Source organism: Chinchilla lanigera, unplaced genomic scaffold (assembly GCF_000276665.1).
Source record: "Chinchilla lanigera isolate Chin_1 unplaced genomic scaffold, ChiLan1.0 scaffold00049, whole genome shotgun sequence".
In the NCBI taxonomy this organism is placed as follows: Eukaryota; Metazoa; Chordata; class Mammalia; order Rodentia; family Chinchillidae; genus Chinchilla; species Chinchilla lanigera.
Window position 1 is genome coordinate 3,558,547 of NW_004955450.1, and position 15,052 is coordinate 3,573,598.

At 53.3% G+C, this 15,052-nt stretch overlaps 1 protein-coding gene across 10 annotated transcripts in view; it reads right to left on the reverse strand.

Annotated features, from left to right (window-relative positions):
* The window catches only part of Ccdc33 (coiled-coil domain containing 33), a 90,980-nt gene that overhangs the window by 72,758 nt on the left and 3,170 nt on the right, over nt 1–15,052 (reverse strand). Inside the window, exon 1 of one of the 10 annotated variants that reach the window (XM_005393570.2) lies at nt 2,348–2,681. The exons of the other annotated variants lie outside the window; for them this stretch is intronic. Within the exon in view, the coding sequence (XP_005393627.1) occupies nt 2,348–2,371 (24 nt within the window). The 5' untranslated portion in view covers nt 2,372–2,681. Of the gene's footprint in view, nt 1–2,347; nt 2,682–15,052 lie in introns of those variants that run through there. 10 annotated transcript variants of the gene reach the window in all.

Genomic DNA, 15,052 nt, shown 5'->3' on the forward strand with positions numbered 1-15,052 from the left:
GGCTCACACTTCACTCAGACCTGAGGCCAGCTGGCAGGCTGGTGCCTCCTGGCGAGGCCTGCAGGTCTGTCCTCACTCTCCCCGCTGGGCAAGCTGAGACAGGGCCAGGGAGGCCTAGGCCAAGGAGGAGGTCTGCGGTGGGACTGTAGGCCAGGCTCTCAGTCTCTCCTCCCTTTAAGCTTCCTCCCTCCCCAGGCTTCCCTTAAAGGTCCTGCATCAGGATAACATCCTCTGCCTGTCCTCTACCCTGGCCAGCACTGAATGATGTAGTAGTAATGACTTATATGTGGTGGAGTGAATATGGCTGATGGTGAACTCCCCCCAAATCTCAGACTACACAAACCCAGCAGAGGGTGGACTGAGCCCCAGGGAGGAAATTCACTTCCCCTGAAAGACCCCCTAGCTGTGTGTATGGCTGGGATTCCCAATGGCTTCTCAGGCCTGCTCTGGACTCTCCCACCCAAGGCTACTAGGTGCAGAACTCAGCAGGCCACTCTTCCAAGCCACACGGCCCACAGATGTCGTGGCCAGCTCAGCACTGAAGCCCACTGGTACCCAAATATGGCACCTGGCACCCTGCTGGGCCTGGCATGGGGCAGGCTCAGAAGTTGCTAATTCTGGTACCTTGCCCGTTCAGACAGGTGGATTTGCTGTCAAAAAGCCAGGAGCGGCAGCAGCTGTCCTAGAGGGGCCGGGATTGTCTGTCTGTTGCACAGGGCATTTGGTGTTGGATTCCAGCGGGCTTGAGTTAGTGTGTGGCTGAGGAAGTAGGGCCAGGGCTGAGGCTGGAAGCAGAACCTGCTGGAATCCGCAATCTTGAGGCTTTTGCCCTGTCCTCTGCATGCATCTTGGACATGGGCTCATTCTGTGGGCTACAAGGCCTACCATGCAGGGATTCATTAGTAGTGGCAGAGTTTAGGGCATCTGGGGCAGGAGAGACCTCCTTGAAAGATGACCTAGAGCTGGCAGTGTGGCTCAGTGGTGGAGCATGTGCCTAGCATGCATAAGGCCTTGGGTTCCATCCCCAGCATGGGAAAAAAAAACAAAAAACATGAAATTCAGGTCATAAAGAAAGAATTAATAGGCTTGATTGTTTGACTATGTTTTAAAAAATCTATACCAATTTTTATAATTGCCCAATTTTACAATACTGAAGAGAGAGAGAGAGGGAGAGGGAGCAGAAGAGGAAGAAGGAGAGGGAGAGGGAGGGGGAGAGACAGAGAGAGAGGGAGAGAGGGATACATAGAGAGAGGAACAGGAGAAAGTTGCAATAAATAAAAAGAATTAATATCCTTAATACAAAGAGCACTGACATCTATAAACATCAACCAATAGAGAGACAAGCGCTGGGATTTTCAGAGGAAGAAATATGAATATATAGTACCATATAAATTATGAACATCTTTTACAGGGGATTCTACCCAGCTATTAAAATGTTTCCTAAAGCTACAAATCAAATCAAATGGATCTGGCTCCTCTTCAGGATCCCCCACATTCCCTGGGTCCCTGAATCTGCTGCTGCTTAGGGATCCTGTTTGGCCAATTTGGTCCCAGTCCTGAGTGTATGACAGTCCAGGAGGAGGCTTAAACAGGAGGGTGGGATCTGGACAGAGAGCATGAGGGCCCAGGGACATCTGAGCCAAGGGTAGTAAAGGTGGAAGTCACACTGGCTCCGGAGCACCCCCAGATATTTAGCTTATTTGACCTAAGGGTATAGCTGCAAGAGGGTATTCTCAGGGAGTCTGCACCTGTGTGCATTTGGTCTTGGCTCTTTCTGCCATCCCTATGGGTAAATGACACTGTCACAGGCTTCATATTGACAGCCAGCAGAAGGTACGGAAGCTCCTATGCTGAACTATTTGCATGTTATTACACTGAGAGTTTAGTCCCCTCCGGGAAGGCCATGTTCCTCTGCTATAGATTTTTATTAGGCACCTACCAAAAAATCAAACAACAACAAGAACAAAAATGCCTTCTCTCCGGGGGTTCCAGGACCTGTGTCCCAGCAGGGAACCTGGGCCTGGGAGGGCAGGGGCTTGGTGGGCACAGGGGCCATTGCCAGGGGTACTAAGGGGGATGAGCCACTTCAGTGGGCTCTTTGAGCCCAGCACCCAGGGGGCAGAACCCAGCAGGGAAGGGCAGCCTCAATCAACACCTGCAAAAGCTACATTTCAATTCCCACAGGGCTCAAGGAGAGTCTGAGACCACACTGCTCCCCATTTCATAGCTGTGGAGACAGACTCATAGAAGAAACATTTTCTTCACAATTTAGGAGCAAGCAAAACAAAGGACTATGCAGGAGGGATGGGCTCTTTCAGGTGTGCCTGGTCTCCGTACCCAGCCTCACCTTGCTCTTTCTCCTCCCCATCATCTCTGGGCAGGTGAGTCCAGCCTTGTCTATCAAGCTCCGAGACCAGTGTGTGGTGTGGGAGGGTGACCAGTTGTCAGTCCTGCCCCAACAGCTTGCCCGGGCACCTCAGTGTCAGTGTGGTCTCAGGATGGCCGTACACCAGCACTGGGCCGGGCCAGGGAAAGGGGAGCGTGGGCAGTGTCAGTGTCTGGATCTTTCTCAGCAAGGAGAGGTTCTGTGGGTGCAGGGATTTTGTGAGACCTGGGCCATGCCAGTTGAGCAGGGGGCTGGGCACCCCCAGGAAGATGAGAGAGTTTGGCCTCTTTCTTCCCAGACCTGGAAACACAGTGGGCTTTTCTTCCCAGCTAGGTCACCAGGCAACACTGTGTGACATCGTAGCTGAAGTCACACAGGCCCCTGTGTGGGAGCAGAGGGTGGAATCAAACACTTCTCTGTCTCCCTGAAGCTGCTGCCTGCTGCCTGGCATCATCTCCACCCCCTCCTGACCTTGGTACCCATGGCCTCCCCAGCTCCACTGTATGCCCAGCCCCACCCTACTCCTACTCCCACTTCCAGCAGAGGGGACCTAGCATTGCCCTCAGGGCAGTCAGAACTCAGTGTGTAAAACAGCTACTTCTGCTAAAGAACCACAGCCCTCTTCCTCTCTGGATACCTATGGTCTTCCTTGTGTTTAATAATTACAAACACAGAACTCAAGAGGATGGTTTCCTCTTGGAGAGTTGGCTGGAAGACTGGGGAGAGATTGGTGAAAGAATACATTATTAGTGACGTTCTGCTTTCTGGGTTGGGTGGTCAGTTCATGGGAGTTTATCACAGAGTGGTTCCTCCTTATTGTGTCTTTTGTTGATAGTCACCCAGAGTCAACTACGGCGATAAGATATATATCTGGATGTACCTCAAGAGCCTCACGTGCTCATAAGTGGGGCTTTTGGTGGGTGATTGGAGTATGGCTGCTCGTAACTGCCTTGATGTTAGAAAGTGAGGCCTGGTGGGAAGAGGTGGGCCACTAGGGGTGTAGCCTGGATGGGTTCATTTCCCTCCCTGACTCCTCCCTTATCTCTCTGCTTCCTGTCCACCATGCTGTGAGCAGCTCTCCTCCACCAGGCCCTGTGACCATGAGGCTTCTGCTTGGAGCCAGCCGACAGTACAAAGACTGAAACTTCTAAAACATGAACCAAAATAAACCTCTTCTCCTTTAGGTTGTGGATATTGGGTATTTTGTCCCAGCAGCGAGGGAAGTAACTAAGACATGCAATCTGAAAATATTGAATGGCCAAGCCCAGAAATAACTTCATTTAAGTTTTAAATCAATTTAAATTTTAATACAGTATGTTGTTATGATCATTCTATTTTATTATTAGTTATTGTTAATTTCTAACAGTATCCAATTTATAAATTAAACTTTTTCACAGGTGTGGATATAAAGGAAAAAACATAGTATGGTTTGGTATGACGTGGAGTTTCAGGCACCCACTGGGGATCTTGGAACACAACCCCTGCAGGCCAGGGACTCGACTACATTATTCAAAATAAGTTGTAATTAAAGAGGATGATGTATGGGGCAATAGCTGCTCTAGAGTATGAAGCAAAGATGAAAGAAATGGTTGCAAAGAAACAAGTCTTTCGTTCAGTTCTAGTGGCATGCCAGGCAAAGTGGGAGGATGAGAACAATGAGGTGAGGGGCTGCTCCGTGGAAAGAGGACAAGTGGGCTGGGCTAGAAAAGGAAGGTGGGGAGCCAGCCAGGCCTAGGGTCCCCTGGGGCCTCTAGAAAGCCAACTGCAGTTAAGGGGGACTCATTCCCAGGCTGTGCAATCACTCTAGTCCCAACATCAGTGCTTCCTCACCAGGTGGCCCGCCTTACTGTGGCCCAGGTCTTGCCCCATTGCATCTTCTGATTCCAAGAACCGCGGGCTGGTCCCCAGCTACCCTGCCTGGCAGCTGAGCTTCCTTTCCTGGAGGAGGGCAATGCAGCTGGGTACTGGTTCCAAGCTGCCTGGCTCCTGGGTGCTGGTGCCCTGCATATACAGCAGCCACCAGCAGACACTCTCTCCCTGCCTCTTGCCTGTATTTATCTCTGTGGACCAAGGAGCCTGCAGACCCTGGATCCAGTGCCTCCCCTATCCTCTCCTACCCCAGTGAGAAGGCCTTGTGCCCCAGCCCCACTACCTCCTCTTCCTTCTCTACCCCCTCACGTTCCTTGGCTGGGAAAGGTACCTGCTCCCCAAGTATCCTGAGAAACTTTTGCTGCCCTGCCCAGGGCCCAGTCCTAAGCTCTGATGAGTCAGTGTGATTTCAGGTAATGATTAATCTCACAGCTAATTGGTAACCCTGCTCCCACCAGCATCCCCCAGGAGGGAGCACTGAGGTTAAAAGCACCATTAGGGAGCCCAGCGGAAGCAGGGACAAGACCCTGTGGCCAGATCCCAGGGAAGGAGGGCTCCTGATTGCTCCTTGGGTTTGCCCTGGGCCCGTTTGGCAGCAAGATGATGCTTGTATGGACATAGTGGTCCATGTCCCTCCTGCCAAGGCTGGGCCTCGATCCTAAAAGAAGGCAGCCCGGGGGGCCCACAGCCCAGGCAGCAAGACCCAGGAAAATATCTCTCTCAGAGCTCCCTGGCCTGGCCTTCCCCTGCTCCTTTGTCATGTCCATGCCCACTTGACCATCACCACACTCTGTTTCTCTCCCCTTTCACTGGGTGACTGAGTTGGGCAAGGTAGGAAACACAGGCTCTGGACCTCATCCCAGCAGGCCGACCCCCGGTGACCACCTCAATGGGTTTTGGTCTAAGTTGCTTGGTTGCCCAAGCTGGGCTTGAACTCACCATCCCCCTGCCTCAGCCTCCCAGAGTGCTGGGATAATAGGTGGGCACCACCATGCCTAGCCTGTTCTCTCTCCCTTTGCCCCTTCAGTGAGGGCTTCTTACAGTTCCTACCCTCAGGGAACACACCATCCCTCTTGCTCCTCCTAAACCTCACCCTCAACTTTGCAAAAAATCCTTATAAAATTCTCCTCAAATCCCCAAGCAAGAACGCTTTTTGCCTGCCAGGCCCCTCTCTGTGGGCCTCAGCTCTCACCTGGCATCTTAGTGTTGCCACTACCACCCTCATCACCAGCACCTACGTAAACCCACATTGAACAATCAATCACGATGTGCCAGATATCCTCTCACAGTTGTACCCTCGCTATGTGACCTGAGCCTCATGTTCACATGCCCAGGAGCAGTTGCTATCCTTCATGTCGCAGACTAGGATGCGGATGCTCTGGGGAAAGGGCTCTGCCCAAGGCTGGGAAGCAGCAGACCTAAGACTTCAGTACAGCCCTGCTTGCTTGAAGTCTGTGATGGTGGCTACAAAACCATCTGCCTTTCCTTTCCTTCTGGGAAAAGGAGTTGCATCTCCTTCCTTCTGTCCAGAAACTGGAGCAACGTAGACAAGATCATGCCTTGTCATTCATTCATTCATGCTGGGGATGGAATGCAGGGCCTTGCACAAGCTCGGAAAGCACTTTACCACTGGGCTGTATCCCCAGCCCTGTCTGTCCTTTGGAATAAGGCTAGGCACTCTGACTATGCAGCTCAGATGCTGGCACCAGGAGAATGAGATGGCCTGTGCTGGAGGGTCAGCTGGGCATGACTGGGAAGGTGGAAGGAGGCAGGGACAAAATTGGGGTCTGGGGAAGGTTGCTCTACACAGCACTACTGGGTCATTTGGATCCTAAAGCTGTAGTTATGACCTTGGGCTGGGCCAGGTAACACTGAGGATGTAGGCTGTTGTCCTAGGCCCTGTCAGCTGCATGGTGCACAGGTTCTGGGGGATACTTCTGCACTATCAAGTCCTTACTGTGCAGCAGTGACCTGGGCTCAATGGCTATGGGCTAAACCCACTGGTGCCCCAGTTTTGTCACAGACTCTATTCTGACTTGGTCCCTGCTGCCTTTGGTTCTTGTGGGCTCTGGCCAGTAGGACAGCTTGGCCTAAGACCACCAAGGAGGCAGAAAGCAATTGGGTGACAAAAAAAGTAGGATCCTTGGACTAGCACAGGCCCGAGTTTCTAACCCTGGTTCTGCCAGGTGGGCAGCAAGTACTCAGGGGGTCACTTGACACTTTGAGGCCTCAAAATTCCTCATCTATCAAGCAGATCTGCAAACAGTGTGGAGGTGAGGGTCACACAAGAGAACAGATGTCCCACATGTAGTGGGATGCCCCCAGAATGAGCTTTCCCTCCGTTTCCCACCAGTTTATGTCCAGGAGCCTCCCCACCAACAGCCTTGTTGGCAGGAGCCTGGGGGATGACTGTAAGAGGGTGTCACATTCTTGTTGGCCATCACTGTTCCCATTTGCCTAGCAGGCACATTTGCTGAGTGCTGATAGAAGGGTTCCTCTTAGTGTTTGGTAACTAGAGCTCCCATTTAAGGCAGCTGAGGTCCCTTCAGCAATTCATAAATTACTTTGCTAAACATGCAATGTAGCTTTGGGGCATTTTTCTCTTGAAAAAGTCAATAACTCATTAACAGGAGATTGGATAAAGAGGTAAGCCATTAAGATGCCCACTCTTCCCTTCCATCACAAGGGGGCAGAAGTGGCATCCTGCCAATGTCTCCGGGATCCACTCAAGGGCAGTAGGCTCCATCAGTCTTCAGCAAATCTGTGTCCCCTCTTCCAACACACAAATTCAGCCAAGTATTTCGTGGCTTCAGTAGTTTGGCCTCCTGGTCTGCTCACCCAAGGAGCTTCCATCTTGACTCACTGATCCCTACCTCACACCAATGCTCCGGCTTCACAATACACCTATGATCCCCTGTGTGGGCAGGGATCTCCCCAGCTCCTGGGTCTTCATGTTCACTGTCCCATATGCCCGCTGGTCCTCTAGCAGCAGCCTAAGTACTTCACAATGCTTTTTCAGGACACAAGTAGTACAGCTTTCCCCCTGGCTCCACCCCCACCCGGGGCCATCAGATCCACAGCACTGGGGTCTCCCCTTACCCTGGCTCATGAGCCTCCATTCATTTCTCCAGCACAGGGTCTGTCTTCCCTGAGAGCAGGGACTGTGTTTGGGTATTGGCAGGGCCCAGTCTGTTGCCTGACACTAGGTGGGTACTTGCTGAATGAGTAATGGACAACCTCAGTGGCAGGTGATTTCCTTCTCTTTGCAACTAGACTGTGGGATGTGATGCCTGATCCCTAAAACCTTTCTGTGCCAGACTACAAACTCCCAGGGCCTCACTCATACTAGGGGGATGACGCACCTCAGCATCATGGCTAATAGCGCCAAGCACTGTAGTATGCACATCACACATGTTGGTCCTCACAGTTCCATACAAGAGAGTTACTGCTGCAGGCAGATGAAAAAACTAAGGCAGAAACCACATCAGATGAGACTAGCTTCAGACCCATGGTGTTAGGCTTATCCCAGCTTTCCCGCTTACTGAAGCTGTTGGTTTGTGGGGAGCCTGGGGACAGGTGAACCAGCCCTGAGCAACCCACCCACAGGACTGGATGAACCAGCAGGCCTGAGGGCTCCAGTTACAGGAATCTGCTTATTCAGGCCAACTGGGCCTGGGCTCCCTCCCTCTCAGACTCCCAGCTCAGTGCCGGTCACCTCTGCCCAGGCCGCCTGCCTGGCCATCTCTACCAGAGAGCAGAGCCTCTGGCCCTAATCTCATTTGAAGCCAGGAAATCGCATTTGCAGGGTATTAATGCAGCGTGGAGCTGGCCCAGCCCTCCTGTCTGCTGGAAGAGAGAGGAGCCTGGAAAGCAATCTCCTGGGGAAGGATGTGTCTCCAGGAACGCCCGCCGACAAAAAGCAATTATGTTTCAAGAGGAAGATTCAAATGATGTCTACACCCCCATGCCCACTGAGGGTTTCAGCTGCATCCTGCCCAATGTGACTCAGGGCAAACTTCCTGCTGGGGAAGGGAAGGGGTCCCCAGGGCTGGACCCTCCCCTGCCCTGTCCATCACTTCCCCAGAAGCCTCAGGTTCTCCAAAGGAGCTTCTACGTCATTGCCTGAGCTGCCCATCTGCCTGTGCCACAGCCCCCAGCCCTATCTCCCCGGCAAGCTGCCGCTCACCTGCCTAATGATCAAGGCTAATGAGCTGTGAGCATTTGCCACATTCTTTAAACGTACTAGATATGCAGTTCAGTGCTCCTGTCAGGGGAGGATTGTTATCGCCAGTAACAAAGGAGGTGCGGAGAGGTTAAATCCCACTGCTGGATGGTGGCGGAACAGGGATTTAAACAAACTTTCCACTACTGTCTTCCTTGCCTGCATCCTGACTCAGGTGCAGCTGGCCCTTGGGATCTGCGGGTTACCTACGTATTCAGCAACCTTGGATTGAAAAGATTCAGGGAAAAATTGGGGCTGGGGGTGTAGTGCAGAGGTAATTACACACAGAGTGCATGAGGCCCTGGGTTTGATCCTTAGCACCAAAAGAAAGAAGAAAGGGAGGTAGGGAGGGAAGGAAGAAATGAAGAAAGGAAAGGAAAGGAAAGGAAAGGAAAGGAAAGGAAAGGAAAGGAAAGGAAAGGAAAGGAAAGGAAAGGAAAGGAAAGGAAAAGAGGAGGACGGGAACAAATTACACCTGTATTGAATCTGTACAACTTTTCCCAATCATTTCTCCCTAAACAATAGAGTATAACAACTATTTACATAGCACTTGCTATTTGCATAGCGTATTAGGTATTTAAATCATCTAGAGATGATTTTAAAGCATATGGGAGGATGTGCATAAGTTACATGTAAATTCTACACCATTTTATAAAAAGAACTTGAGAACCTACAGATTGTGGTAGCCAAGGGGGTCCGGGAACTGATCCCCTAGATTCCAAGACAACTGTCCTGCTACCCTCCCCTCTGTGTCCTTAGCCTCCCCAGAGAGGGCCCAGCTGTGTTCCCTCCTACACCCAATGACTGCATGAGGTCTCCCCACGGTGCTGTTAATTTGAGAGCTTTGAGAGGCCAGGCCTGGCACAGAACCAGCACTCCACACACATTTCCTGCATGGAAGAATCTGCAGCACCTCCCTGTGGGTCACACGGGGTGGGGAGGTATGCATCTGGGGGGAGGTATGCATCTGGGCTGCTTTTCCAGGCTGCCTGTGTTCTGGGAGTCTTTGGAATCCTCCTCCTCCAAGAAGCCCTCCTAGATTACAGTGCAGCTAACATGAATCCTAACAGGCACATCGCAGAGTAGACATTGTTACTCTTTCCTACCAAGGAGATCAAGGGCCAGAGACGCAAAATGACTTGTTCAGGAGCACCCACCATGAGGCAGAGCTTGAATCTGATTCTAAGCCTGAGTCCAAAGCACCTTCTTGGCAACGGTAACTCACTGTCCCTCCTCAGATAGGGTCAGAGCTTCTGTCTGGGCTGTGACATTCATGTAACACCTTTTTTTACATGTCATCCCTAAACACTCTAGAAGCAGACAGATGCTGGGTCTGGGGTTTGCCCTTGGTCCTGAGCCACTGACAGCCCCACCTCCACCCCGACCTCACTCTGGAACTACCTCGTACAATGAGCACTTGTTGTGGGGCTCAGTGGAACACTGGGTACCCTGTCTTGGCTGTTCTTGGTGTGATATGGTTCCATCAGGAAGAAATCTGCTCCCTGAAACTGCTTCCCAATCCTGTAACAGAGCCCAGAAGGCCCAGCATCAGAGCTCTATTTTTTTTTTTTTTTTTTTGTCTTTTTTCTGGTACCAGGAACTGAACTCATGACCTTGCACTTGCCAGGCAGGCGCTGTGCTGCTGAGCTAAATCCCCAGCCCCCAGAGCTCTATTAAAATGGGCAAGGGACAGATTGCAGTGCGAATCCCCTGGGAAGGGACACTCTAGGCCACTCCCACCTGTGTGTTGATTGGAAAGTGTGCCCCCCACACACACCAGGGATGCTCCAAACCAGGCCTGCCTGTGTGTTGATTTGAGATCAGAAAGACTAAAGTCTGCGTGGGGACCTGGATTCCAGCGTGGCCTTGCTGCTTATTCCCAGGAGACTTTGGGCAACCCACTCCTCTAGGGGCTCAGTTCCTGCCCCCAAAATGGGCACTGCCAAGGGTACCCTACCCACCTCTTAAGGCTGATGCTCCAGTGGAGCTTGAAGGGGGACCTGAGGGCATGAGTCCTGCCTTTGCCAGCCTGGCTCAGAGCAGCCTCCACTACAGAGGGAAAGGCACGGTGCTCAGAGAGGGAAGGAAGGAGGAACGGAGGGAAGGGTCAGGCAGACGGGCCACCTTATGCCAAGGCAGTGTGACCACAGGAGCCCTCCAGGCCTTGGATCCAGACGAGGAAGAACATCCCTGCACATCTGCCATCCATCCTGGGAAGGTGGTTGCTCCCTGGGGCCTCAGCTATTCCTGACCCTGGGACTCTGAGTGACCCCCGGCAGCCCAGTCTCTGTCCAGGGCCAGAGCCCCAATTGGCTGTCAGTCTCCTTCCTCTTGGCCCTCCCTGTCCTGTTGAGCTGTGTAAAGACACTTCACAGGGAGCTGCTGTCACCCATTCTGCCTGCTTATTCAGTGGAGGCTGTACTTGGGCTTTGTACAAGATGAGCCGGGAGGGTCCCTGGGAGATGTGGGTGCAGCGTGGGAGGATACGTGCTTCCGATGTGTCGCTGAGAGCCTGTTCTGCGGGTGCTGAGGTCATTTGGGCCTGTGTGCATGGGCACATGTGTTCATGCTTGCATGTCCTTGTGAGTCTGAGCCTCCGTGCTTAGGGGCGTACGCACGAGGAAAGGCCGCTATAGCTGGGCCTCCTGCCCCGCAGCCCGCTTCTTCCACAGTGTAGGTCATTCTGGAAATGAGAACCTCTCTACATTTCCTCCTCTGGAGCTGCGGGACCAGGAGGACATCAGGGCAGCCCCTCCTTCCTCTCCCTTCCCCCTCATACACAGAGATCCCAGGAAGAGTGCATCAGGGAGCCCCCGCTGGGGTGGAGGAGGGGTGCAGGGCCATCTGGTGTGTTCTGTTCCCACAATCTGCTAATGGAGCCACTTCCCAGACTGGCATCCAGTCAAGGCTGGCCCAGAGAGACAGTGCCGCTCACAAGTTCACCACCATCCTCCCTCGGGAGACCGCCTGGGTAAGAAGAAGCAAATCTGCTCCCCAGGTGCAGAGACAGAGGCCCAGACCCACTTGCTACCCCAGCCCAGCCAGCCTACCTCACTCATTACTGCAACACCAATTGTGCATTGAGCGCCTCCCATGGGGTGGGCAAGGTGCAGGGCAGCTCATTCCATCTTCCCCATAATGGAGGACCCACCCATTTCACAGATGGGGAAGTGGAGGCCGGAGAGGTTGTGTAAGGTACACAAAGTAAAGCAGCTACTAAATAAAAGCCAGAGCTTAATCTGCACCCAGGTCCACCTGACTCTCCTGTGCCTGGCTCACTGCGTTCTAGGCCAGACCCTGAGAGAAGCCCAAAGGCATAGAGTCTGGGAGCACAAGCAGGGTGGGGGTGGGGAGCAGGCTATGGCCAGGACATGAATATGGGATCCCTCCACTTAGGCATCTTCCGCCCCCATCCAGGACACCCACGCAGGACCCGTCCCCCCTCCCTCCCAGGGGCGCTGGAAGCACCCTCCTCCCCACCCTCCACAGGGCCAGCCTCCACTCTCTGCCACTGGGCTGGGCCTGCACCCCTCCCTGTGCGGTGACAGCCTCTCTGCAAACGCATTGACAGTGCCTTTGTTCCCCTGAAATAAAAGAAAATCGAGCTACAAAGAGAAACCTCAGGTAGCTTTTAGCGGGGCTCAGCTGCCTGGGGCAGAGTGTGTTTAAGCTAGAGGCAGTTGTCATTGCAGTAGAAGGGGGAGCCCCCGCAGTCCCCCTCCCGGCCCCTTCTGTGTGTGTGTGTGGGAGGGCGCTCAGGATTGCGTTTACTCAAGGAAAAGGCTCTTTCAAATTGTGGCGAAGAGAAAAATCAATGAAAATTGATAGAGAAATGGAAAGCAGCTGTCTGCTGTGTCTGAAACGCGTGCGCGCGCGCGTGTGTGTGTTTGTGTCCGTCTGAGGTGGGTATGGGCTCACCAGAAGCTGCTGCCTGGACCCAGTGTGACCCGCTTGGGCTCAAGGCCTGGGAGGGTGGGGGCTGGGCGTCAGCGCCCCGCACGTGCAGCTGGGGGGAGGGGCAGCAGCCGAGTCTCTAACTCGAGTTAAGGGAGAGATTAATATATTCAATCTGCTCCGGGGTAATTGAGGGAACAATTGCAGTGTTTTTCTTCAGCCCATAAAGCTGCCTCATTTGCAAGGAGGAGCTGCCTGGCTGCGGGTCTTGAGTTTGATGGAGGTGAGAAAGACGCAGGAGGGGAGGCTTCGGGGTCCCAGGCAGAGCGGCTGGAAGTCTTGGTCTAGCCGGGTCTCACCTTCTTCCCGTTCCACCACTTGGGAGGGTAGCAGCCCCTGCATTGCCTTCTAGTGGCGCCAGTCTCCCCACCTGTGACATAACCCGACTGACCCCTGCATCCCCTTCCCCCAGGACCATGGGAGAGAGAGGCTGCGTCCTGGGGACTGGCACTCAGAGGAAGGGGCATGGACCACGAGGTGCCCAGCTCTCCAGCGAGGCCAGCCCCCCCGGGATTCGACAGGCGGTAAAGAGTGAAGTTAATGAAATCCGCATTGTGCGCCTCTCCCCGCTTGAACCACTCCAGTCTCCAGGGCAATAGAAATAGCGTATGCAATAGCCAGCAATAAAAGGCATAATGAATTTAAAAGCAGGGTGGAGAGGGGAGTGGGGACTCTTCAGTAGTCTGGCCTGAAGGCCCAGTGTGCCTGGGGCTCGGGAAGCACTGCCTTGGAGCTCCAGCCTGCATCTGGAGGGGGCAGAGGGGCAGAGTGGGGCAGGGGAGAGGGAGCACAGAGGTCTAGGGACAGAGGGCAGAGGGGACACCAGGCAAGCCACGAACAGCTCCTGACTGCTCGCTGTTCCCCTCCACTTGTCCTTAATAAAAGCCCCCAACCTGGCGTCACAAACCCGCCATCAGAAGCCACAGGCTTGGAGCCAGGTGCTCCGCATTCGATGATTGCTTTATTAGCTTTTTCCTTCTCTTTCCCCCTCCAGGGCAAGAAGAAAAAGAAGTGTTTTAAATGGAAGGAATTAAAAAGAAAAATCTTAAAAGCGCCATTTGAAAAGCTCCTGGGAAACTGAATCCTTTGCACTAAACAAAACTGCGATTGTTTGGAAGAGGTGTGGGGGGACCACACCCTCCTCCTCCCGCTCCTGCCTGGGATCCCAGTGGTGAGCTGTGTGGGAGGGAGCCCCGGGATGGCTCCCAGGGCCTGGAGCAGGGAATATGTTCATGTTTCCAGCAATTTCATCCCTGGGGGGGTCTCCAGCCTGAAGTTTCCCTGTTACAGCTCCGCCAGGGGAAGGTTGTCCTTGACCCTTTGGAGATCTTTGGGAAGGTGGGCAGGGGTGTCTGGGAGCCCCAAGGCCTCTAAGAAACATTATTTGTCCTCAGAGGTCAGGAGATCATCCCCATGGCTCCTTGCCCAGTGCTGGATGGGCTGCTTTCCTTCTAGTCTGAAAACTGCCCCTGATCCTGGACAATAGAGGAAGGGGTGCTCGGTGGCCTGACATCTGGTCCCAGTGCTGCTAAGGGGATCTCAGGTAGGTCGGTGTGTGGGCTGATTTGGGGAGCCTGGGGAGTGACCTCCATCCCAGACATTGTGACTGTGCAAGCTGGGAACGTCTGTGGGGACAGTCCCTGGGGGACCCTGCCAGGGGAAGATTGTCCTTGACCCCCTAACCCCAAAAGATCTGCTCAGAGTAATTGATTGTTCCATTTCCAGAGGTGCTAGGATCCGGGGAATGCTGGAGGCAGCATTAGTGAGACTATCTAGGGCCAGGGAATCTGTGGGCCATGGCTGAGAAGGAAAACCATTCAGACTCTGAGACAGTCTTGAAGTTCACACAGGGCCCTGCCCTGGTCGCACACAGTGCTCTGTCTCCAACTCTATGGCTCATTCCTGAGCAAGCTGATCACTGTACCCGCAACCCCTTGCCTTCCACCGCCCTGTCCCTCACACCATGACCACTGTCAGTTCTGGTGGGAAAAAAATGACACACGATGCAAATTAGAGAACAACTTGGGAGACTACATTAAAGATCTCAGTTGAATAGATTCAACTGTTGAGATGCCCGACACATATCTTGGAAAGGGTGAAATCCATGCTGGGAAAACTTCCTGGGAGAGGCGGCCCTGGATATAGGTATTTGGAGCCCAGAAACCCATTCTTGGACTTGAACTGAGTCTTGCTGAGGCTAAGCTGTATCTCTAGCCCTCTCAATGCTTCCTACAGCTACCTGTCACCCTCTCCCCAACTCCTACATTGCCCCTTTCTCCTCCTCTTTGAGAACCAAAGAGCCAGGGGAAATCCTCCCCTTCTGGGCTTCCTGGCCTAGATTCACAAAGGAAGGGCAGGATGGTTTCGAGGGTCCTTGTGATTCTGGGTCATTTCCACTTCCCAAGGGAGCTGGCCACAAGTCCAAAGAACAAGGAGGGCCCACTGAGTCTGTTCTTGTTGTCCTTCCAGCTGTGTCTGAGCCTCCAGCGGCAGCAGCACAGAAAGACACCTGCCTGCCTTCTACAGAACCAGAACTGGAATTGGAACTGTCCTACCGAGTTCCCTGGCTGAAAATAAAGCCCTGTTCTCAAGCCCCTCCATTGTCTCCTCCCATCCCGGGC